The following is a 25,630-nucleotide window of genomic DNA, read 5'->3' as shown; positions in this document are numbered from 1 at the left end:
TCACTTTCAAGGCGCATACTATTTTACAACTAGAAGACTGAATGAGTTGCTTCCAATAATATGCTGTCATTAATGACAGCTGTTTGAAATTCTTGCTGACGGTGCCTGTGCTAGAAGGGGCTGCAGGACAATAGTTTCCTTGAGAGAACTGGATGTACCATTTGTTGTGTAAAAGAATGGGAAATGACTGTTGTAGATTGTTGAAGAATGAGACTGGTGAATGTTAAAGAACTGGTGGCGGACAACAAAGACCAGAAGGAAGTCTATTGTCAGTTTTTGCAATCATCATTTGCTGTCTCTCTGAGCAGGGTCTCCTTGTCTGCAGTCCAGCTTTAGCATACAGTTTACTTTTACACTGATTTGATATGGAGTATCATCTACCATCAGAAATAATAGATTTTTGTGTGCGCTAAAAAAGCTGTACGGAAGGCACATTCCATAACACTGACTCTGCCCAGGGGCCTCAGGTGCAGAGCATTCTATGAGGCCTTTGAGTGTTCACTTTTAGATTGTTTCAAGGGACCACTTTGGAAAATTGCCAGGATGTGTCTTGCACTCTATACATGAAGAGTTGCACAGGCAATCAGAAGCCCGTCCAGGATAATGTTCCATACTTGTACTGCATATTGGAAGAAAAATTGCTGTCATTGTATGAAAACAGTCTTGAATGGAAGATGTATAATAATGGTGTTATGTCGAGAATAAAGCATAGGATATACTTGGACATTAGCACAGTACACCATCCTCTGCTTCACATTGGGCAATATGCTATACTATATCTTCGTGCGTCTTCTGCGGTATTTTCATGATAACCTCATAATATTATTGTGTACTAACCTACAATATTTTTAGCAGAACTACTCTAGCCATAAGAGAACTACTCTAGCCATAAACATTTTCAAAGAGCTACCTGCGTACACAGAGGACCATAGATGAGGTTTAAAAAGGTGTGAAAGACTTCTGGTGTACAATATATTGATGTGACAAAGATCAAACTGACACCAAGGACATAACTTGTAGTTGTTAATTGTTTGCTCACTCCGATCGTCCTTTCATAGGAAATACCTGGCAAAAGACAGGGATTTCAAATTTGACGACATAAGCTTGGCATGTGACGAGAAAAAACCCACATATTATGATAAAGAAGAATAAATTCAAGTGAAAAAAGAAAACAAGAGAAATACTGTTTGACATCAAAGTATTTATTTATTGACATTTTTAAAGAGTTCACTGAAAATATGCCAATCTGGGTTACTTGTTTGAAAACCTCATTTCAACAAAATATAAGTTTTAGCAAATTGTGAGCTACATTCCCAAACTTTATTTTATGTCTGAAATGAATGAAAATTGGAACAACTTAAAGGTTTGAAAAAGTCAGTGATTTCTTGAGAATTTATGATGTTTGTATTTTCATGAGTTTTAATGGCCAAGTAACTGTGACTTTCAACATTTTTTGTCAGGTTGTTGTCGCAAGTGTCAGCAACAGCCCACAGAGTATTGAAATACCCAGTACACAACTTGTCAACAGTGGCTGTACACCTGTGTGTGCTGCATTGTAAGTACTGATGGTCAAATGCGCATAACACACTAATATGCTAAACTGACAAAACCAAATACTGAGTATTTTAAAATAATCGTGAAGTAGACTAGTGGATACATGGAACAAAAAATACTGAAGAAATTGTCCAAAGTTACAGTATAGCTTTAAATGAATGAGCATCAGCTTCTATTTGTATTTCACATCTTTAACTTTGAATATTATGAAAATAATGTAGTACTTATAGCTAATTTGAAACCTCAAAACAGTGGGACAATTGTAATAACATGGGTGATGCTGCCGTGTCATTCACAATTTTCGAACTCTCACATGTCAATCACAACAGCCAGGTTCATGTTTGTCTGTACCGCCACTTCACATCATTAGAGGCAGATCTATCTTGAAATACAATCATTGAGAATTCTTCAAAGCAAAGAGACCGGTGCTCTGTACCTTGTGAATTAGTACGGCCACAGTCCTGGAGACTGTAACATGGCCCAGCAGAGGTAGAGTTCAGTATGTATGGCAGTTCAAGGTCACTCAAAGGCTTCCCACTCTGAACTGCTTCGATGTGGCAAGAAACTGCGCAGGATGGAGATAGTTCCTGAGGTACTGTATGAATGTGCTCTGCTAGTCAAAAAGTAATTTGACAAGCAATAGAAACAGTGAGAAACTCAAATATCACAACTTGAAGACATGTATCTGCATTCTGGAAACATCCTACTTTCTAAATGTACACAACTTTTTCAGTGTCATTACTACAACTCTAAATTAGAATAAATCTCTGAAAAGTGTTGGCAATTGTACAATTTTATCAGAATAACTGCAATGGACAATGAAAGACAAATTTCCAACAGATGTTTCACACATGTTCTTCCTCTACAATGGTTAAAAAATCCATTTTCAGTATTCTATGTCCTGAGGGAGGTAAAGCATTGTGTACTTCTACTATAAAGAGAATGAAGTCTAGCAGAAATGTTAAGTTATTTTACAGGAGAATCACTTAACATGAAAAGAGTCTGATGAAAGTGTACATTATTTTATGACCCCTGCATGACGGTTTGGGGTTCTCTACAAGGATATTTTGAGGGGGCGGGTGGGGGGGGGGCAACCCTGTTTTCTGAGCAATCTATTCACATGGTAATAACTTTACAGAAGACATTTGCACTACAGAAGAATATGCAAATTATGCAGCATTGTGCCAATCAGTCATCCCTCTGTTTTTCCAAGTAGTGGAGAACACTGCCCTGTATCCAGACATAGGAGTTAGTCAATTGACTGAATACTGAACACAAAGGATTGTACAAGTACAGTATGTTGGGTATAGTAGACTCTCCAACAGCCCCTCCTTCATTAGGCAATTCTAGTATTCCGGCCATACACTGATATTTCCTAAATGACCTGGGCTGGGCAGCGTGGGGTTCACATTGCTGCTATAGAATCATGTAACGAAAACAACACTGTCTTGGTTCAATGATTTAGGGCACATGTAGGTTAGATAGGTCAGGCTGTTGAGTAGCCATCAATGGGCTGTGAGAGAATTTACCCTCCAGGGGGGTTCTTGGGTCACACAGGGGTCATGTGGGCAGCAAAGTAACTCACTGACTGCTGAGCTTTGAAAACAGTCAATATTTGCTGTTTTATCCCTTCTTGAAGCTAATTGGCCGGTAACTGAATTTTAAAATGTAAAAACAGCACACAGTGACTGTTTAAATGCTTGCGTAGTAAACCTGTAATACCTGTATCATTAGTAGCTGGCAATTCATATACGGTAAATCTTTAAATTGGCCAGTGCAAATTCTATTTTTCTCTACTGACACTACATAAACACAGACAGCTAAATGACTTTACAAATCTCTTCAAATGTACACAGACTCAGAAAATGTACAAGTCAAACTACATGTATTATACTGGTACCTGAACAATGAAGATATATAGAAAGCTAAGAGTTTATAATTGATATGCCTCATTTTGTGGATTGTAAATGCAAGTTTTCTTGAAATTTCACACATCAAACAGAATGTCTATATATGAGTTATGAGAGTAAGTTCTGCTTTCCTCTATGCAATGACTATTAGCGTTTTCCACAGGAGGATTTTAAGGATGGCCCAGTTTCCTGTTTCTAAGTTCATAAAATTACGAAAGAATACGATATGACAAGTACAAAAGAATATGTAAACTATGAATCATTATGTAAATTGGACACCCCTCTCTTTTTCCAAACTGTGGAGAACGCTGACTAACATTTCATTTTCACCAAAATGCCACTACTTGGTCCATTCAGCATACACATACATCTCTTCACCCTAATCATCCCCATATTTCTTATTACTGGGACCTACAACCAGGCAGAACATACAAGGGCTAAACCAAGTTTGGGGTTGGAAGGTTTAAAAATGAGACTGATGCAATCAAACTACATCCCAGAAGGTACGATATTTCTGAAACCTACCACAGAGGGCGTTAATGGATTGACATTAATATCTCACTCATTCTTTTTGACAGCAAAATGATTTGTCCCGACTCCAAATGGAAAATTCAGAAAAATTTTCTTGAATGAAGAATCTTTGCATCTGAAGAATTCTGGGCCCACTCTACCAGTGAAAACAATTACGTTTTCTGAGGGGTCCTTCCCACAGCATTGTAAAGTAAATGGACCCCCTAAGATTTTATTGATTTGTACAACTGTTCAGTGTGGGCCAAGTTTTCTTCAGTCTTGTTGAGAAATTTTCACACAGTGAACAGGAATTACAGTAAAAAGTGAGAAGGGACAGGTATTGATATTTGGTAAATGTTGTGAAAATCCATGATACAGGCACTTTGATGATGTCAAAGTCACGGTGGTTTAGTCAGCAGAGCAATATGAACTACAGATATGTTGAATAAATCGGGTTTATGCCTAAACCTTTGATGATGATTCTGTGGTTCAAGCAGACAATGACTGAAAGGTATAAAGTGTGGACTGAGATTTATCTATGTTTAGTTCAATCAAATTATCTTTGAATAAGTACCTTACATCATCTATACTGGTGTTTGATAAAGACGCAAATTTGGATTTACAGTATTGTAGTTATTGAATGATCAGTAGGAAATTACATCATGCAAAGCTGGCAAAACTGCTATGTTTGTTGAGACTATCTACAACATGAAGGTATACAATCATATAGAATATTTACCATAAACAGCATCATTATTATCATCATCATCAACATCATCACTACTATCATCAACATCACTTTTGTCATTTTTAGCATGTATCTGTAGATCCACTAGTAGACAGAAACGTCCGTATGTGCATACACTATCAGTGCTGTTACAAGTGTCTAATTCTTGCAAATGCTCTTAACACAGCTACATAAAGTCAGATCGTCCAGCATCGCCATAACCTTTCAAATGACTTCAAATGCTCAGGTTTACACAACTTCATCGAAATGAATGCATTTGAAGTTTTAAAGATTGAACAAATATAAGAACTATATTAAAACCATGTCTGTTGATGAAGAGTAGTCACCAGCTTTGAATGACAATCACTTTGTGTTACAAAAAAATGAAAATACAGGTTGTGTGTTGTGCTTGAATTCATATTTCATATCTTGTAGATCATTTCACTTTCTGAGAAAAAGGTCTTGGTCCTTATACCCTGAGCTGATACGCTGTGCATCTTTTCCCTGTACATGTCAAAGTCGTACTGCTTTGCAAATACCACCCCTTTCACCAACAAATTTTGGAACAGCTCCATTGTTTTCTTCAGCAAAGTTGGACCTCAAGACAGGGATACGGGGGTGAAAGGGTCCTAAAAGCTACCACATCTCTTTTCAAGAAAGAATTATATACATTCAAAGTCACATCTAAATGTTTACATCCGAATAATTTCAAAATATATATGCCAGGAGTAAATATATTACACATTGCACTTAAGGTCAAGAATACAACTATTGCAAGAAACCTCCAAGGAAAGTTACCAGCCCACTATAATAGTATCTAGTACTGGGTTATATATTGGTTCATATACTGGTAGATATATTTCTACAAACATAACATCTGTCAAAATACTTCTCAGCTACCACTACATTAGTCTATTTCTTCATTTATGTTTGCTTTACACAATAAGTGACTTGGAACCACATTCCACCGTTTTCTATTTTACAAAACTCTAGATCTTAATCACTACCATAATATTTCATCTTTCTGCATGCAGGAGAAAAGCTGATTTCGATGGACTCAAAAATTTTTATCACATGTAAAACTGTGGCAAACCAGTAAAGTCATATATCTTTCCTATCATAGATACAACTGATAAAGAGAAATGTGACTTGATATTTTTTTCACATGTTCAAAGAAATTATCAAGCCAGTACCTTAGCTAATAGTATAATAATAGTGGCTCTTACATGTACATTGACATAATATAAACATAAAATCAAATTCCAAAAGAGCAAAACCATCTATATTTCCACCTATTGCACTGCATACGCAACAAAAATTTAGAAGAATTACAGGGTTTTCTGCTCCTACAATGGAACCGCCAAGAAATGTTCTTTCACAGGATTGTAATAAAACAGCTTTATGCTTATTACACATTTAATTACTTATGCCTCGAGTCTGAATTTGTCTCCTTAAGTCATTTGTTAAAAAATAAATATGAACATTTCTAGGTTATATACTGGTATTCAGTGGTAAAAGGAAAAAAGTCGCAGTTGTCATTTGTATCCAATCAGTTTAGAGGGCTAGAAATATAATATCTATGCTATAAATGCTATATTTGGTCATTGGACATTACAAAATCCCTTTGCCATAACATATTCGTACATTCAATGTAGCTGCCATACAGAGACAGGCAGCACATGAGAGGGTTGGCATTTACGGTTCAGGAGGCCATGAAAATAACATACTTTTCAAAATATTTTAAACACCTATTGCGCGGCTGAAAACTATATTCTTATGCTCCATGCAAACTTTTTTGTTTATTTCGATTTTTACTTTGATCATTTTAATCTTCAGAAGAAGCAGCAGCAAAATTTTCTCATTTCTAAACGTAAGACTGATCCTTGAATTATGCCATTTCATACCAAATTGGAAAAACGATATAAGACAGTGAAATATTTCAGTTCGTTTAAGCGAATAAAAAAATAGTTCCAATGATCAATTGTTGCAGATATCTCTGAAATTTTAAATAATTTCTAGGGTTGTGTACCTGTAAATGCATTTGAAGAGAAAGAAAAATCTCCATATGGTTGCACAGTTACCGTAACACGAAGAGACTCATCAAACAACTGAAATTTATCATCGAAATATTTGTTTTTATAGTAAAAGCCTTCTGTTGAGGGGACACCATTCAGCATGATTGCTACATGTAGTGGTATATGAAATGCATTTTGGTAGGCTGTGGTTTGTGTATGGATGCTAAAAAGGGCTGTTAAACTAGATTTGACATCTGTATGTTGCCAGTTCACCTCTTGTAAATGCTGGTAATTTTCAGCAAATGACTCCAACATTCATTTTGAAAATTCTGATGCTCATTCAGAGCTTGAAGCAAAGCTAACATGTAATTTGGTGACAACTGACAGCAAACACAACATACAAGAATCAAATTCAGTAGATTTTCGATCGGAATGTATGGCACCCGGTCATCTAGCAAAGAAATCACAGTCAAAACTGCTCTGTTAAATCCCAACCCTAAAAAGAGTAGTTCAATAACTGAGCTGATGCTTAGAGAAGTGAATCTGCAGCTTCCTTTCTGTTTCTGAACGTTAGCAAAATCAGACTTCTCAGTTTCTATTTGTACCATCCAGCTACACTCAACCACAATCACCAACAATGAACTCAAGCCACCACCAAGACACACAGGTGAAAGACTCACTCTTCCTTCAGTATTCAATATTCATCACCTGGTTTTTGTTAAATCCATTATTTGATATGGAGTAGTTAGACCCATGTAGGGCATAAGCAGATAAACAGGGTTGACTACATTTTTGTTGCTAGTCCAGCTAAGATTATGAATAGTGCTAACACCAACACAGCTTTTACTTGCTCACACTGTGAGACAGGATGGATACTCCATCAACGGTTATATTTTTATATAGAAACACTGAAACTCCTAAGCAATAAGACACGATATGAAATTTTCAGATAGATAAGATGCCAATTGAATGCCTGCACTTCAAATAGGCAGCAATGCAATTGTTGGTGAAAGACAATAGACAGTTAAAATATAAATTCACAGCAAAGTCATTTGAGTTGAGACAGCGTAGTGTGTCATTATCAGTAACAATATGAACTGAGTGAGGTCAACTCACTCTTTCTATATTACCTCAGTACTATATCATCTTTGTACGATGCTATCATGGTCTCTCTACACACCGGCACCTCACATAAGATCTTTTTCCTGCTTGTTCCGTCTTGAGCCGTTGGACTTTTTCAGCAGGTCCTCCTGTAATTGCACGGTCTTTATTTCCGGCGCTACCATCTCCAAGGCGATGTCCAGCATGACGTAGATGAAATGCCTGCAATGGAATCAGTACTTGTAAAGTCACTCTCAAATCAACACAAATTCTCTATTCCAACCAAAACCCTCTCTACACCTAGTTCTCTACATAAATATCTGAAAAAAAAACAATGGCGCATGCAGTTTTCTTGGGTAAGTTTTGAAATGACTAACTTATGTCTCTCTATTTCCATCTTTTTCTAAAAATTCAGAACTATCTTTGACAAACACCCACAAATCATTTTCAAATTAAAGTTTACAGTTCTAGTGATGTCATTTCTTTTAACTCCAGTCATTTTTGTAGTATGCACAACCCCGATACACCAATTAAGGCCAATACTCATGTATCTCTCTCTCCCTCCTTCCCTCTTTTCCTCTTGCTCTCTCATATTTTTCTCCTCATGTGAAATTCCCATTGTATTTGCCTATTACTCACACACACACACTCTCTCTCTCTCTCTCTCTCTCTCTCTCTCTCTCTCTCTCTCTCTCTCTCTCCCCATCCCCCCCACCTCATCCTTACATGAAAATTCCCATCATATTTGCTCACTGTACCTGTTTAATCTTGGATACTGCAGAGATTCCATGGCATCAAACAAGGCACCTCTGTATTCTTCCTCACCCACTGAGGTTCTCAACAAAGCTGTCAACACACAATGTAGGTATGTACAATGTCAAAGTAGAAACTCTACAAAGAATATAACACATTGCTTACTACAGGTTGGATAAGACCCTGAAACAAAATAGGATGACAATTTTTTTGAACCACTTGATCACAGGCACCTGTCATCATTTCATTGGCATTAATGGTTCTCATCTTGTTTGCACAAGCCTGGCCTGTAACTGAAATTTAATTTCATAGAATTTTTTTTTGGGACTCTCTAAAATGAAGTTACTGTAAACATGTTAATCCCCAAAACCCCACCACCACTATCAATATACTAAAGCTCTACACACATAGAAGCCAGACATTGATTTTCCTACATCGAAAATAACATTCACCCACGCAGTACATTACATTACCGTATGTTTTCTGGATCAAATAACTCTGTGACATGACATGAAGGAGTGGTGTTCCATCTACGCCAATTTCAAGCACCACTGACCGAAGGGTGCTCCCTTCGACTCAAGAAATTTGCAATTTACATGAAGTGCTGAAGGGCCAACTCAGGGGAATTTCAAGAAATTTATACATGAGCTCAGAAGTTCACTGCAATGGACATAAACATATGTGGATGAAAGGCAATGTTTTTCACTTACTTGGGAAAAAATCAACGAGACACTCGTGCGCGTGTTTCTTTGTCTGTCGTTTTTCTGTTTCAGTTCTTGGAGTGGTGGTCTTCTTCTCCCAGACAGCTTCTCTTAATTTAAATAAATAGTACGCCCATTTCTCTGGAGTGGTCAATTCACCTATTTTAAGAGTAAGCCAGCTGAAAGGAACACGGTACAAAGATAAAGTCATGAAACAGACGAAAGAAAAATTTCACATGTTCAACCTTATCCTACCAGGCATGTCCATATCCCCATCTGCCAAGTCAGTGAAAAGCAGTAGAGGTTAACAGAACCTGAATTCACACACCATGTTATGCCTCACAGTCACTGGTTTTAACCACCTTGACCTGATGGTGACGTATGAACTTGGCAGGATAAGGGTTTTAGTTCTACCTCTTTTGTGGGCAGAGATTGTTATCTGTTTTCAATAGGTAGATGCACCTACATGTATTTACAGGATATAGGGGTGTACATGTTTATATCCTAATCACAGGCAATCAAGATGATTCAACTTGGACACCACTCAGCACAAAGAAATGTTCTGGAATGGTAATTCTATTTCTTTAGTTTTGTTTCTTCATATGGTGTTACATTCAGCAGGTTGAGTTGGCGGTTATACGGGAAGACCTGTCATCCTCAGACACCCCCTGCACTAACTCCTACCTTACTTACTCCCTATAGACCTTCAAGTCTACAGAGTGATATACACCCAATCCAATAGTAAATAAGTTTGAAGTTCAAATTAACTTCCAATGACCTTTAACTACCAACATGTCAATGGAGTTACACCACCTCAGGTGTACACAATCTCCCATAATACCCGTTGGTATTCATGATATTAAGAATATTCAAAAGGTATATGTATATTTCGTCATTATGACATTATCAATTTCAACTCACAGTAGTTGTCAGTAGTTCAATGTTCTCACCTGTTGAACATTTTTCCAGTGACGACAGTCAAAATCTGCTGTATCTGATCAGTAACCAGCCAGTCATTCTCACAATTTTGAAACGTCTCACAGAGCAGGTGCTGTGTAAGTGTTGCCAATTGAATCTCAGAGGTTGACAGACCTGCAAAGTCAGTGACAAGAGAGTCAGGATATACTGATAAGTTGCCCTTCACCCCTCTACCAAGACATTGTTGTAACCCCAATTTCCAATGGTAGAGTCAGACAGTCCACAGGGGATTAAGGCATGAAAGTGCCAAATGTGCACATTTTGAGATGTAAATTTGGCTAATTTTAATACTGAAGCCTGAGAGAGATTCATCCTTCTATTCTCTTGAAAGAAGATCAACAAAATTGTCTGCTACAAGGCATTGCTATTATACACTGTGTAGGAACATACATGATCCATTCATTGTTGTAACAACTTTGTATATAAGTAACTCATCACAATAGTGTGTTGTTGCAAATTCACTTCATTAAATAGCAGTTTGGAAATCCCAACACATCAATCACATCACCTTGTTCCTTTGTTGCATCATTGATGTCACAGCCATCTCCCTGAGGTCTTGGTCCCAGAACTTTGGGGGCGCTGTCCACCTGATCTCTGCTCAGTTGCCATGTATGCCAGCCATCAGACATATAGTCAATCTCATTCTGGTACATTTCCATCATGCTCTCCACTGGTGAGTGGTACATCTGTGATGATACACCCAAATGCAAAGATTTGAGAAAGGAAACCTCTTTGACCCAACTATCAGTACTTCTTTTGGTAAATTTTAAATACCCCATACTGATACTGGAATATTTTGCCACCTATACTAAATCTGATCACAAAGTTACAAATTTCCAGAAGTTCTGTCAAAACTCCCTAAAAAAGTAATTTTCGAAGTTCCAGTGTATTTTTTCACTATGCTTTATTTGTTGTATATTATAACTGCTCCCTCCCCCTCCCTCTTCTGCAGATTCCAAAGTCTGTACATATACTACACTGCAATACCATATTTGACATTTTTAATGGCAGATTACTGACCGGTATATTGTTATCAAAGCCTCTCTAAATCTGATGATAAGCAACGTCTCTACATACAATCAAATGGAAAAAAAAACATGAAACATACAAGAAGTTGTTCCCTGCAGTCAGACTCTACAGGACTCTCTCTTTTGCTGTGTAATATTAGGGATACAGAAACATGGCACACCAGACCAGTTTTCCTTGGTTCATGTACTGCAATTCTCAAGTAGTATTGTCTATCAGCATGGGCTGAAAGCAGTGATACTGCAGTACTCTGCAAAGTTAAGTCTGAGTATTCCGAATCTTGGAGACACTGATCATTATGGTGCAACAGGTGTAGTTTCTTTGCCAATAAAAAGTGTAACACTGCGTTCTGCATACTTACAACTTCTGGAAAAGCAAACATTCTACTGTTGGTGGCTTCTTGCTCTGCTTCCAGTGCATCATTCATTGACAGGTCCTCTTCAGCTTTGCTCTGCTCTTGGCTCTCACTGCCAGATACATTGGGTAACGCAGTCTTGATGGTGTCAAATATGCCACTCACACCCCTTACAAACATCTGATTGGAGGAATGGGAGGTCAAAGTTCACAGTCAGAGTCACCTTGTCAACTGATTGGTTGATTTATGTTACACACAAAATATACACTTTTACAGGCACTAAATGCATATACAATGTATACACTTACATACAACAGGATAATTTACAACCAGGCAGTCAACACTTTCACCACCAAACTGTGGTTCCACTATTAAAAACTGATAGGCTGTACCTCAGAATAGGGAAATGCGAGTAAACAGGTTGATTAATTAAGAATCATTTTTACTAGGGTGAAGATGAATGGTTCGTAGGGCTTTCATTTTCAAATACCATATGTACACATGGTTCTGGACTACAAGTCTGCCCTTGAGATAGAATGCATGTCAGGGACAGATCTTTGAATACTCAAATTTTCATGATACTTTTCTGATCTGCTTCTGTGTAGGCTCACTTTATAGCCTATGGAGTAAATGGTTTCAGAGACTTTTTTTAAATGAACTATTGAGTTTTTTCTCCACAGAGTTAACCCAGAATATTGATTGCTGCCATTCTGAATTTCAATTTTAGTATATTTTAGGCAATTTTTATGTTATCCAATACCTTGCAAGGTGACCCCTATTTATTCCTTATCATGAAAGAGAATGGTTTCCCTGAAATTTTGAGTGAAACTTTGCAACTTTCTGCTTTAACCCTTTGCCCCCTGACCCCCTGGTACTCTATGACGTCATCGGACATTTATGTCCGAGCCGGGTTCAAAGGGTTAAAGCAAGCAAATCTTTCTTTAAAGTGCCAATTACATTACTATAACATCTTGCCAAATAAACATACAGAAAGGAAAAAAGTACAGCAAACCTTGTCAAATCTTGGTACCATGTTTGGGGCCTTTTTGACGTAGGCAATGTGTGGATCACTGCCATATGCCAGAAATTCCTTCAACTCAATGCTTCTGTGGATATCTTGCTTTGACAGTAAACCCTGGTGATACACAACACATTGAAAGTATTGGTTGAAATGTCCATCTAAAAACAAGCACATAGCTTTCAGCAATACAAATCAAGCTACATTAAAGGTATGTAGACTTGCAGTTTGAGTAAGATGTTACCTACTGAGCGTTAGCGTACTATGCAATTTTTAAAATTTCAGAATTGAAGAACAATGTTTTACGTTATGATCACTTCATTCAACCAGAAAAGTTAATATAATATCTCCACTGTTGAAGATAATGGAGTGAAATTCACTGACAAGAGATTAAGCAGAGCTCTACTATTCCCTTCCAAGTCCCTAAGACAATTTCATAGCATTTCTAAATAGTAAAATCTATAGATTATTAGAAATGGAACAACATTCTCAATGCCATCACTTAAACATGAGAAATATCTTGCAGAACCATCAGCTACTGAATATCTCAAATGTTGCAACAAATCTGTTACTGTACCTGTAAATAAACTTCCAGGAAGTGTCTCCTATGTTCAACGTAATCTTTATTCATGTTTCCAACTGGCAATGTAAATAATCTGTTTGGTTCTTTGAGATCTGTTCACAAGCAAAGACAACGAAGAGTTATTACTTTTAAACATACATCTCATCCAAAGACAACCAGGGGTATTATCAAAGAACTTTTGTATTCCAAGGTGTAATTCACGCACTATGCAGTTCACAATCAAATTTTAACCTTTTAGCCTTCTTAACCTTGGCCAAAACCCATTGTTTCAATGGTGATTGTGGACTTTTTTACAGGGGTGAACAGGTTAAAATGATTAATGATGTTAACATTCGGTGCATAATGATGAAAGACCAGGTCCAGGCTTTCAGAACACATAGTGTGATCAGACTGAGGTTCAAAACATTACAGTCTTGTGAATTTCGTATGTCATCTCTTGCAATCTTTCACATACAATCTTCCTGTTCCTCATTTATGAAATGGTGACTGAACAGATACCAACAGCTGTCCTTTCATTCACTCCTTTGCTAGCCCCCCTCCTCTCCGCCCACCCCAGCCATCTAAGACAAATAATGTACACATCAGCTCTGTTCTACATAACATGGTGACATCGATGTCATTACTCACTTACCTTTCAAATGTTTCTTAAGCTGCGCATTATCTTCCAGTCTACTGTGTAAATTAAGAAACTCTCTGTATCGTCTCTTCACTTCGTGCACTTCCAATTCTGTTTGGTCTTCTGAGTTTACAGTGGAGTACTACAGTGGATGACACGGAAGAAATAGAAAAAGAATAGCAGTATGGAAAACCAGACTGCTTTCACTTTTGTTTCACATCTTGACTGAATCAAATATTTCTGTCTGCATTATTTTTGTGAAAAATGCTCTTACCTCTTTCAGACACTTTCGTTTTGCTGGACATCCTGATAACATTGTGATTTTATGTTAGCTGTATGTTTTCTGAGGGCAACATTCCCGGAATATGCAATGTTTTGTGTCCGCATGACAAAGTGGTATTATAGAATTGGTGTGTAAGAAGAATGAGGAAACATAGTGAAGAATCCCATTTTCCACATTAAACCCTTCTTCTCCATTTTCCTTATAAATCCTTTCTGCTCCTGCATCTGTAGTTGTTATGAACAACTCTTAAGGTTCCAGGACAAGAAATTGACCTTTTTAATCTAACAATTCTCTAATGGTTAATAAGCTCAGAACCCTCACAAAGTATACATTTTCTGAAAGCCTAGATATAGGGGAAGATTTTGGTAATCACAGTGTCACCACTGTTTACATAACTATCACATGACAGGTAATTTGCATAACCTTTCAAAAAGCGGTTTTCCCTATGTTTTGTCTCAATACTTCAAAATATCTGACTTAAACTTGCTGGAATGCTAGCTGTTACAACGCTCTTCAAAAGAATGTCTTGTCGGCGATGTTGCCTTGTGTGTGTGGGGGTTCGAATCCCGTTTGGGTTATAGTAAAATTTATATTTCTTTAACCTGAGTGGACTGTCCTGCTGGTGGATATTTACTTGTCCCCGAGGCTGTCTGATAGCTCAGTATAAAGCTTCGTGCTTTTCCGATTACTATATATGTGTGTGTACTGTGTACTGTGTCTGTGTGTCGTCTGCTCCACGCACACCGTGTTGTTCGGTCGCACACAGAATTGCAACATCTAAGTCGGTTACTGTGACCAACTCTTTTGGGTTGGAAGCAGTGGCCGACTGGTTTTGTGTGAGGCCTATCAGCTAGGCGATGTTGCCGTGAGTGTGTGGGGGTTCGAATCCTGTTCGGGTTATAGTAAAATTTTATTTATATTTATATCTTGCTTAGTTTTTTTGGAGCACAATTTTAAAGAAATCAACTACGGTTAAATTCACTGCTCTAGAAGTTTTTCTCGCATAAAAATTGTTGAAGAAGGTTTAAAAAAATTCTGAGACATACTTTGGAAGATCCTTAGAACAGCTTGCTCTCACACAAATTTCAGCCACATATCTCAAAGCATTGATAAAAAACTTTTGGGAAAACCGATTTTTGAAAGGTTATGCAATTTACCTGTCACGTGATAGTTATGTAAACAATGGTGACACTATGGTAACCAAAATGTTCCCCTATATCTAGGCTTTCCAAAAATGTATAATTTACGGGTGTTCTGTCCTTATTAAACACTAGAGAATTGTTGGTTTAAAAAGGTCCATTTCTTGTCTTGGAACCTTAAGACAGCTTTGATATTCTTTGATGCAGTCACAATAATCAAAGATCATGTTCAATGGAATTACTGGTGTCAATATCAATAGTGTACTACAAATATGGACACCTGGCCTGAAAAATAGAATTATTCTTGGTATTTCAAAATTTTCCTTTCTACAGTTACAATGATCTGAACTTAAAAAGCTCACTGCCAGCTAGGCTGATGGTAAGCACTTCAGCTATGTACGAATGCTCTTTAACTGTATACAGCTTTTTAAAATCATTTATTTACCTTTACGACATATAGAGTGTATTCTTTGGTGCTTCTGTATTCAGTTGCTACGGTAGTTTCTGGGAGGTGTACATCATGATATGTCCTGTCCTGCAGCATTTCAGGGTTTGTAATTTTCACTTTGCCTGACACAGATGTCTGTGTTTGGCCCTGCGACTTCTTTGTGGGTGAAGGCACAACGTCCGCTTTTCCGACTTTAATGACCTGATTCTGCGCAGTCTCATGCATTATGGCCTCAGCCAGATTAATGTCTTCAAACGGCGTGTTTGGAGAACTGCTGTTTGAACTGTTCCTGCCAGACCCTGTTGACGTTTTGGTATTTGACTTCAGTCCTTCCAAAGTGGTTGGTACATTTCTGACCGCCTTGGATTCAGAATCGGAATCCGTTTCAACATTGCTGTGTTTCTGATCCGCTGACATGCTGACGTTTACCTGTTCAGAATTTCCACTACTTTCTCCTGTATCTTTGTGTGGGTGAACATCTACGTTTTGACAAACTGGTGCGACATTTTTCAAAATACCTTTTCCTGGCTGTCCTGGCTTCTCCACAGGTTTATCATCACAAACAACACCACCGGCACAATCTTTGCTTTGAGTTATTCTCACACTGTCTTTTTCAGAACCCCTACTGGTACTCCGCTTTCTCGCTGTGTCAGAATTTGATCTTATACTTCCACTTCTGCTGCTTCTTGAAAATGATCGACTGCGTTCAACATCATCTATGCAATCTGTAAGTTTTGGATTTGGCCCCTCAGAGAGAATTCTGACAATTGCCCTATACAGAAAGTCTTCTTCAGTCAACAGATTAATCACGGCATAGATGACTTTGTAAGTGATAATTTCTTGAAGAAGCTTTCTCCCTACTTTACAATCAAACATCATTTTGGGTAGAATTAGTTTTGTAAGTGCCTTAACAACACTCTGCAAGTACTGCATTTCAAACTGGCTGTTTCTGGTAGCCACATGTTCCGTTGTGAACAAGAAATACGCCTTTGAGAAATCTGACTCAGGTATTGTGGGTTGTGCTGTTTGCTTGATAGGGGCAGTGTTCACTCCAAGTTCTGATCTAGCCAAGTTATATGTGTGGTAGTGTTTATGGAACTGTCTGAGGCAGTGTTCTGCTATTTCGTACTGGCTCACTCTTGAAAATCTCTTCGTCAGACCAACTGCAAGGTCTTCCAGCTGATTGAACAACTCCGCAGTGAACTGTTCATCTTCGCTTAGTTGACCATACCACGTCAAAATAAAATCTCTCATAACATTCTGAACGAACTCCTTGAGCTCTGAATTTACCGTGATACTTTGCTTTCGTTGGGGCGTCGAACCGTCACTATGGGTGGCGTCTCCGTGACTGACCAAAGCCGAAAGCGAGTTCCATATGTTCAAAATGTTGTCAGACTGCAACAGCTTGTTTGCAAGCACGATCTTGTGTGCCGCCCATCCCCCAAGCGGTAGACACGCTAGAAGGAGCAACAGCATGCCCCAATATTGCAGTTGAAAGGCTAGAAACACAACTAATGTGGTTACAAGCGATACCTGTTTCCATTTTACAATCTGTGCAAGCAGTCTTTGCGCAAAAAGGGTGACACTATTCCCCTTTACATCCATTTTCGCTGTTGCTGTCTGGTCGCCATCTCTACTACTACTGCTGCTGCCATGCTCCCTAACTTCCATATTATCGATCTCCGAAACACAGATATTTCGTTCTCCTTTTTTGAATCTTTTCCCCGAAAAAGATCTCGAGAAACATACCATCTATGACTGGTAATAATATCATAGTGGCCTAACAGTCAAGATTACTCGCGGAAAAAGATCAAATTAAACGCCTTTTCCTGCTATTGTCTCCAGTTAGTCACGAGATGTATGAAAAATAACAAAGTTAAAGGGTATGGTAACCTTTTCAACTCAAGCCGGACGTAGCCTTGGAATCAGATTAGCAAGATTTTTACCAAATAATGTAAAGATGCAGTTGAGTGCTGCATTTTTTCCCACAATTTTTTTTTTCATAATCTTGGAATGAACGGCCATAATTTTTTTTTTTGGCTACACTTTCTTATCAAATTTTTGGGTAGTCTCAATAAATTGTCTGCGTTTCTATCTTTATGCAGGCACTGAAAGTGATAGTGAAATCACGGCACTTTCAGTACAAGTGATTGCATTGAATGAATAAATGAATGAATGAAAGTGATAAACAAAACATGTATTATATTTTTAACTTAGAAAACGGAACAGTATACTCCGGGATATATTAACTTGCTTGTATAATGGCTCTTCTCTAATATCCATATCTATTTTATTCTTCATGTAAAGCTTCTATTAAAGCAAAATATTTAGAGGCAAATCGGTTGTCCTGATATTGCAACAGTGTGGTCAAGAAGATGATCGATTATTATTTTTATTACTTTAACATACTTATTATATTTTTATCATCGTTATTGTCATCGTTGTCTTCGTCGCTGTCGTCGTCATTTGAGCAGAACCTATATTTGCAACTGAGTCGTCGCTTCCTACAGTACATGTGGATTCGAAATTCAATCTGATTCTGATTATAGGCTTAGGCAAGCGTACGACACATTGGCAGAGAGTGCGAGTACTGTGCACACAACACACAACAAGCTACTGCTTACGATGTTTCGGACTCCAGAATTTTCTCATCTTAGTCATGATGATTACAAGCATGTGTATGAACCTGCAGAAGATACTTTTCTCATGCTAGATGCGATAGAGAAAGAGTATGAAAGTTTGCGAGAACTGAGGTAACGAACGAAAGCATGACAGAGTAAGGGAGTGGCCATTAAGTATGATGGGGGAGTCTCTGGAATCGTCCCCAGTGGACTGGACAGAAATTGGGGGGGGGGGGGATGGGTGTTTTTTCAAATGGTGCCTCGCGAAAAATAGTGACCCTTCAAAAGTGTTTATGAGAAATCAAAGGACCCTCCCCAATTTTCATGCACAAGAAACAGTGACCCATACCCCTGTGTCATTTGGTCATATCTTATCTTATTAATTGACATATAATTTCTCATTTGACCTTTGAACTTTCAGCAAATATGTTGTAACCTTACAAATAATCACTTTTATGCAAGGTTTCAAGTAATTCATTGAAAAAAAGATCACATTTCACAATAAATAATTCTATCAACTTGCAGTACAGTTGGTAGCGCACTGGACCCTATTTGTTGCTTCCGTCCTTTGAGTGTGGACGAATGGCGAAAGCTACGAATAGGGTCTAGGCTATACAGTCTGCTATTCAAAATCAACAGGGACAATAGCTGTAATGTTTACCTTCATTTATAGTTTGGCTTGTAAGTGTACAGAGAGCACTATAATTCATTAATTGTTTGTCAAGAAACTTATTACAGCCTAAAAGTCATTACTGAACAACATTTACCCATGTACAGATATATAGTAAGTTTTGTTTTGGAAAATGTTTAATAGTTTACCTAAAGACTACCATGAGAAGTGAATAGCAGCGATCACGATTTCAGGCTTGTTACTAAATATAGCTGCACATGCGCGACTTTCGGACAACGCTGCCTAAAATTCAGACAAACTTTGTTGTTGCATGCGCGACTGTTGTTGCAGCTTGCAGTCTGAGCCATAAAATACCATGAACTAGTGTGACTTTTAGTAACCATTTTAATGCCAGCAGGATTTATTTCATCGTTTATGCAGAAAATGCAGACAAATATTTATGTATGCATATTAATGAGAGAAAAACATGACGTCATCATTTGCGATCAGTGCTATTCATATTAATTTTTTTGTGAAATTCCAGTTTCATATTTGTTGTTCACATCTTCACTTTTACACACCCTGTTCTGATCAGGTATATTTGGATCAATTGTCAAACACTTATAAAAGCACAGATTTAGTTCGTATTATTAAAAAACAAATTATTCATAGTTTTCTCATAGCCTGCCACGAACAATGAATCAACATTTTCACTGAAATGCCAAATTCTAATTTCTTGTACACATATGCACTTGTAACCATCTTATTCTAAACAAGTACATTTATATCAATTATCAATCAGACTCTAACTTTGAAATAAGATGATATTATCAATTTTGTCCAAGATTATCCAATCAAACAACATCTGCCTCCATCTTACCCTTCTGATATTAAACCCCAGCTTATAAGCTACAGGAATTATTATCGATTTCATCCATTATTCATTTAGCTGGTCTCCAGGTGATGACCAGTACAGTAGATTTCTTCAAATTAAATGCATGTACAAACTAATCACCTTTATCCACCCTTTCAAGGAGCCAACAAAGTCAATGTTTTGGTTAGCGGAATTTGCACCACTTTAATGACAAGTCAAATTTATTTTACTTAAACACTCAGGTTGTTTATTCCAGAGCTAAAGAAATCTAAATTGATATCTGTTGCACATTACAGTGTACATTTCTTATGTGATGCCAAGTGAAAACCTCTATTTGCTAAGGTCATGACAATAAACAACTTTTGATTTTTGGTGCAAAAATGATAAAAAATGATTAGTAGGCTAGGTAGTCTGATCTCTCCTTAGTTACAGTATATGTTACACTATGTTTCCACCGAACCTAGGAGAAAATTCAGCAACAAAATGATAAAATGTTGTCTCAAGTTGACTGAAATGATCTCAGCCTTTAAATTTGAGTGCTACATTTGCCAATTGTATTTTATTATTTCTTGTTACAGCTGTAAAAGATGTGATTCAGACATGTCTGCTGTGATGTCTGTGAGAGTCCAAATCCATTTTGCTCTGTAGTGCAGTCCTGTATGAATGACATGCACAGGCGGTTGATATTTTTGTAAATTTTCATGTTCGATGATCAAGTTGTACTCATTTCCCCAAGTGTTACAAAATTCCCTTGGTACTTCAGAGATATACGTTATTGAAGCACGGGACTTTCATGTTTATTGATAAAGGCCCATATCACAATATATTTAACGTATTTTTACTGCAAATATAGTATCCGTTATTCAGGTTCCAGGAGAGTCCTTCAAAATCCTTGAATTTTAAAGCCTCCTTGAAAGTCTTTGGAAATGAAATTGAGTCCTTGGTAAGATCTATAAATGAGTAAGATTCTTGATATAACATTTAAGGAAATGGGGAAATGATAAGTCAATATATTGTAAAATGATATATAAAATGGAATAATACAAAAAAGATATATCGTATAAATACCTGGAAAATGGGATTTTATACCTCAAACAGTCATTGAAAATTCTTCAATTTTAAGTGACTTTGAGCATGCAGACCCAGATTATTGCATGCAATGTTTCGTTACATTGTATTTTGCAGACCGACTGTTTGTGTTGAGGTTGGCTGTGGTTCTGGGATCGTCATCACATTCTTAGCATCGCTGTTTAAACATGCAGCATTTTGTATGTAAGTATCTCGTTTTTCGTAATTCACATATTCAGTAGTTACTACTTTACAAACCTTATGAATGATAGTCTAGCGCTCTACATCACTAACTATTCAGAGAAAGATATAAACATCTTTGATAATATTTATTGGGTAAATGTTACTGAAATTTTTCAGTCATTTTATCAACGTCACACTCCACTCGTCAAAGCATTCCTATTTCGGGGAAAGGTGGAATTGATACTGGAGCTTCAGAGTCAATTGCTTTGTTTCCCAGATACTTGGAAAGATCGACAAGTGATAAGCAGTGTTCCATGGAAAAAATTCTATCCCAATAGGGCTACTGACATTAACAAAACAGCTGCATCAGCCGCCAAGAAGACAAGTGAACAAAATGGTGTCATTGTTGATACCATGGTAACCGATTTGGTGAAGTGTCTCCAACCCAGATTAAATGGACTTGTTGATGTTCTCATATTCAATCCTCCGTATGTTGTGACGCCAAATGAAGAAGTGAGTGTTGTTTTATGTCTGTATTGATGTATCATTATGTGTTATGTGTGCATACACTGACAGATGGTACACTGTAGGCACTGTTGTTTGGAGCTGTGTGGGGCAAGTTTTGCATGAACTGCTAACTGTTAGAGCACTGTCCTCATCCGACTTCGTGTCAGTACTCTGATATTTAGAGGGACAGTAGGTTAGCAGATCAGATGAAAGTGAGAAAAGCGAGAAAAAAAAAGCTTGGAGAAACATGCATGCATGTTGTAGGTCCAATTCATTGTAGGTCCAATTCATTTCTTCCACTTAGGATTCATCTTTCTTCAGGGCTGTCATCTTGTCAGTCAAATCCAAAACTAAACATTTTGACCGTTGTTATTTGTCTGTTTTTTTTTTCCTTCTTAAATCTATTTTCATGTGAGTTTATCACTATATATGATTTAACCAGTGTCTTTGATGAAGTTCTTGTGGACATTGACACTCTGTAAATAAACTTGTCATCATTGTTGTTGTTGTTGTTGTTGTTGTTGTTACAATTATGTACCTGTAACCTTCAATGATATTTTCATAATTATTTTTCAATAGAATGTGTTCATACGCTTGTTCCCTGAAATACAATGTTTAGGCCTAGCAAACATAATGCATGGTATACTCCATGTATATGCAGACATTATGCATTGTGTACTCCATGTATATGCAAACATAATGCATGGTATACTCCATGTATATGCAGACATAATGCATTGTGTACTCCATGTATATGCAGTGTTATTGTTTGGACAAGTTCTAGTCCAGACTGTAATTCAGTTGTCAACAATTACATTGGACATAACACAAATACAAGCTGTATTGACAACTTGAACTTGGGCCATTTTGACAGATTTTTCAAAACAGAAGAAGAAATTTTATTTTTACAAAAAGATCCAACATACCTCACAATACATCAAAATTACAGCTATTATTGAAGTCTTAGATAATCCTTTTATTCATAAGATTTGTGTGATATATTCTGTGCGCAACCCCTGTAAGGTTGGAAATAGTGCTGTCATAATAGATGTCTTACAGGAGACAAAAGCACACTTTTCTATAGTCTATTTAATAACATTTATTTATTCAGAGCATTTCAAAGGAAAAGTAACAAAATTATCCGTCAGTAGTGGAGGAGAAAGTCAAAATATTCAAACACTTTGAGTCTGGCAGTAATTATATTCATATATGACGTTTGTGAACTGTCTTGTGTGATTGATGTTATGGAGGTATTGAAATTTCAAACCATCAATATTAGAATTGAAGTGTTGACTTGGTTTGTTTGCTTTTCTTTTGTTTTGTTTTTTTGTGTGTGTGTAGGTTGGCAGTCAGGGGATAGAAGCTAGCTGGGCTGGTGGTGACAATGGCAGACAAGTCATGGACAGAATATTTCCCCTGGTGTCAGATCTGTTGTCAAAACGAGGAGTGTTTTATCTCGTCATCATCAAGGAAAATAAGCAAGGTGAATTATTTCAATGGCTAAACTGAACATTTAAGAATTGTACCAACAATATCTGCTCCCCATGTTTATCAGTGATGACTGAATATTACTGCTATGACTCTTGGCTGTGAACTTAATCTTGCATTTGCCACACAGTGTATCATATTGTATACATATACAATGTACACCTACGTCTATAACCTAAGTGGTTTCATTGCACAGTAAGTGGAGTGGAATCCAATAACATTGACACAGAGTCCAATAACTTCAGGTGTCACTGACCTTCTCATAAAATTTGACTGAAAGGTGTATAATTATAAAGGTTATTCACAAAATACTGGGATTTATGTCCTCATACACCTTATGCTTCGGTATTGTCCTTGACACAAGGCGTCTTGGACAATATCTTTTCTGTACAATGAATTTGGACATAAATCCCGATATTTTGTGAATAACCCTATATTATGCAAAAGAGCATCAGTGACAAAACAGAAGAATACTAACATTACGGGAAAGCTCCATTAACTTAGGAATACCCTTTTTCCCTAGAGGATCAATTTCACAGACCTGCCTTTCCTACAATGGCACTACAATGGCACCAGCTGGATTAGATAAACATAACAATGGAACATTCACACCTTGAGGATTAAAAGTCTTCTGTTTGTCACCCGAGTTGCTCAGGCAAGGACTGGGGTTTCAGGTACCATGCAAGTTAATGCAGCCTTCCCCTAATGAACTCAGGCTGAACAGGGGTTCAATTCAACATTATCCTAGGGGGCATTTTTTGTATTAATTCACCAAATATAAAGGTACCCTCAGTCAAGCACTGATTCAACCATGAAGGTACAGATACTGTGGCCCTGTGTTTCTTTGGATTTACCGTACATGCTACTTGCTACAGACTATGAAAATCAAAGCCATGTTACCACTTCCCTTCGATGTAACACCAGCTTGAGACAGACCAACGAAACTATTGTGTGATTGCATCTCTGCAGATGAAATTGAAGAAATTATGAAGAGTCATGGTTTCTCAATGACAGTGGTCATAACGCGGCGATCCGGCCCAGAGAGATTGTCAGTGCTGAAATTCACAAAGGTGGATACTGTCACATGAAAACCGTTACTCCATCAACAATGGGTGTTATGTCATTGAAAGTCTCAAGATCGATGTGATCTGGTAAGAATGCGTCTTTTCACAAAATATTTTCTGGTATATTTCCTAGTACAGTTTGTAACTCTGAGACAACTCTGAAATGTGGGATAGAATATATCCATCTGACATCGTTCGCAAGATCAATTTGTTTTGATGCCATGATAACAACATTGGTCCTTCAATATAGTCTGTTCATCCAGCTCTCATCCTGCTTCACAAATTTGCTCCTTGTTTTTGTTCTGAGGAATCACGGTCCCTCTATGTGATAGAGGGACCGTGGAGGAATGCATGCTATTGGACATTAGACCTCTTGATTTGCTAAAACTCTGCAAAAATTTCCCATGTCCATGATATTCAGATGCTCTTGCATAACATTCAAATCATGGGAACTATGAACTTGACTTTGTTTTTTCACCCTAGGTACAAGGGAAATTTACAGAGCATAACACAACAAAAGACAGGCCAAAAGAGTTCTGAGGGATGAGACTGAGTATTAAGTCAAAACTGGATGGTAAAATACTGACTCAAAGACATTTGAGTGTAAATGTTGACATGTGGAGATTTGGGCCAAGGAAGCAATGGTATGCTTTGGCTTATGGAAAGAAGCCCATGTAATGACATCGTGCAAGTGGAGTCAATAGTTACAAGATAATTACTTTGAAGACTAACGTGACGCTGGAGTTTTGATACATCAATAAACGAAAACATGAGTTACTTCATCCGTCATTATCATGACGGACAACACTGAACTGTCCAGTCAGATGTGACTTTTAAGAACACTGTACTGTAACATGCTTATGTAACATGTAAGTGCAATTAAATGACGAAAACTCCAACTTTTCATTTGTTTCAGTTGTGTCCAGTAACATGTCTCACAGGTGTAGTAGGATGTGTGGTCTAATCTGAGACAGAAAGCTATGTAGTTGGATGTTTTTCAAGAGAAATCATGCAGCAGACGTATTTGTTACATGCCACCACAGTGCATAATGGTGTGTCACAGTTACAGTGGATATTTAACACTCATGCATGATAAACAAAACTCCCTGTCTTTAGAGGAGGGGGTTATGTCAAATTTGATTGTTGTGCACAAATTCACACAAACTATATGTCACAGTTTAACACATTGGTAACTACCAGTATACGAGTGACACTAAATCATCATTCGATTTTCTTTGAAAAAGCTTGTTAAAAAACCTTTGTGTAAACAGTTCAAACTTCAAGGTTCAGCTGTTTATCATGTTTTGGGAAGTTTAAATCATTACTGTGTCATTAGATTTGCATATTTCCAAAGTTTTTGTTTTTGGGGAAGGAAGTAGGAGGTCAAACACCAGCTTCATTTGCCACGTGCATGTTCCAAATATCTGTGGTTGTAATAGGACTAGAACCTGCAGAACCAGACTATCAAAACATGAAACTATCTCTGATGTCCCTAACA

At 37.4% G+C, this 25,630-nt stretch overlaps 2 protein-coding genes across 4 annotated transcripts; one reads left to right on the top strand and one right to left on the bottom strand.

Moving 5' to 3' along the window:
* Window positions 1–1,186: 1,186 nt before the first annotated feature.
* On the bottom strand, window positions 1,187–17,563 carry LOC139115796 (sorting nexin-19-like). Its single transcript, XM_070678159.1, has 10 exons — window positions 15,715–17,563; window positions 13,863–13,989; window positions 13,226–13,323; window positions 12,643–12,765; window positions 11,637–11,810; window positions 10,758–10,935; window positions 10,222–10,363; window positions 9,281–9,450; window positions 8,576–8,663; window positions 1,187–8,039 (listed from the first exon to the last, which is right to left on the bottom strand). The coding sequence occupies exons 1-10, from the start codon at window positions 17,467–17,469 to the stop codon at window positions 7,904–7,906; spliced, it is 2,991 nt and encodes a 996-aa protein (XP_070534260.1). The 5' UTR covers window positions 17,470–17,563; the 3' UTR covers window positions 1,187–7,903.
* A 721-nt stretch (window positions 17,564–18,284) lies between these two features.
* LOC139115795 (methyltransferase N6AMT1-like) lies at window positions 18,285–25,035 on the top strand. 3 transcript variants are annotated; one of them, XM_070678157.1, is made up of 6 exons: window positions 18,285–18,470; window positions 21,008–21,094; window positions 21,412–21,586; window positions 22,922–23,063; window positions 24,038–24,219; window positions 24,616–25,035. In XM_070678157.1, the coding sequence occupies exons 1-5, from the start codon at window positions 18,343–18,345 to the stop codon at window positions 24,154–24,156; spliced, it is 651 nt and encodes a 216-aa protein (XP_070534258.1). In that variant the 5' UTR covers window positions 18,285–18,342; the 3' UTR covers window positions 24,157–24,219; window positions 24,616–25,035. The 3 variants fall into 3 exon arrangements, with proteins under 3 accessions (XP_070534258.1, XP_070534257.1, XP_070534259.1); XM_070678156.1 differs by having other exon boundaries at window positions 18,293–18,470; window positions 24,623–25,035; XM_070678158.1 differs by lacking the exon at window positions 24,616–25,035 and having other exon boundaries at window positions 18,326–18,470; window positions 23,944–24,058.
* Window positions 25,036–25,630: the final 595 nt, after the last annotated feature.

The sequence above is a fragment of the Ptychodera flava genome, chromosome 17 (assembly GCF_041260155.1).
Source record: "Ptychodera flava strain L36383 chromosome 17, AS_Pfla_20210202, whole genome shotgun sequence".
Lineage (NCBI taxonomy): Eukaryota > Metazoa > Hemichordata > Enteropneusta > Ptychoderidae > Ptychodera > Ptychodera flava.
The sequence above is the reverse complement of the archived record's forward strand: the minus strand, read 5'-3'. Positions and strand labels throughout refer to the sequence as shown.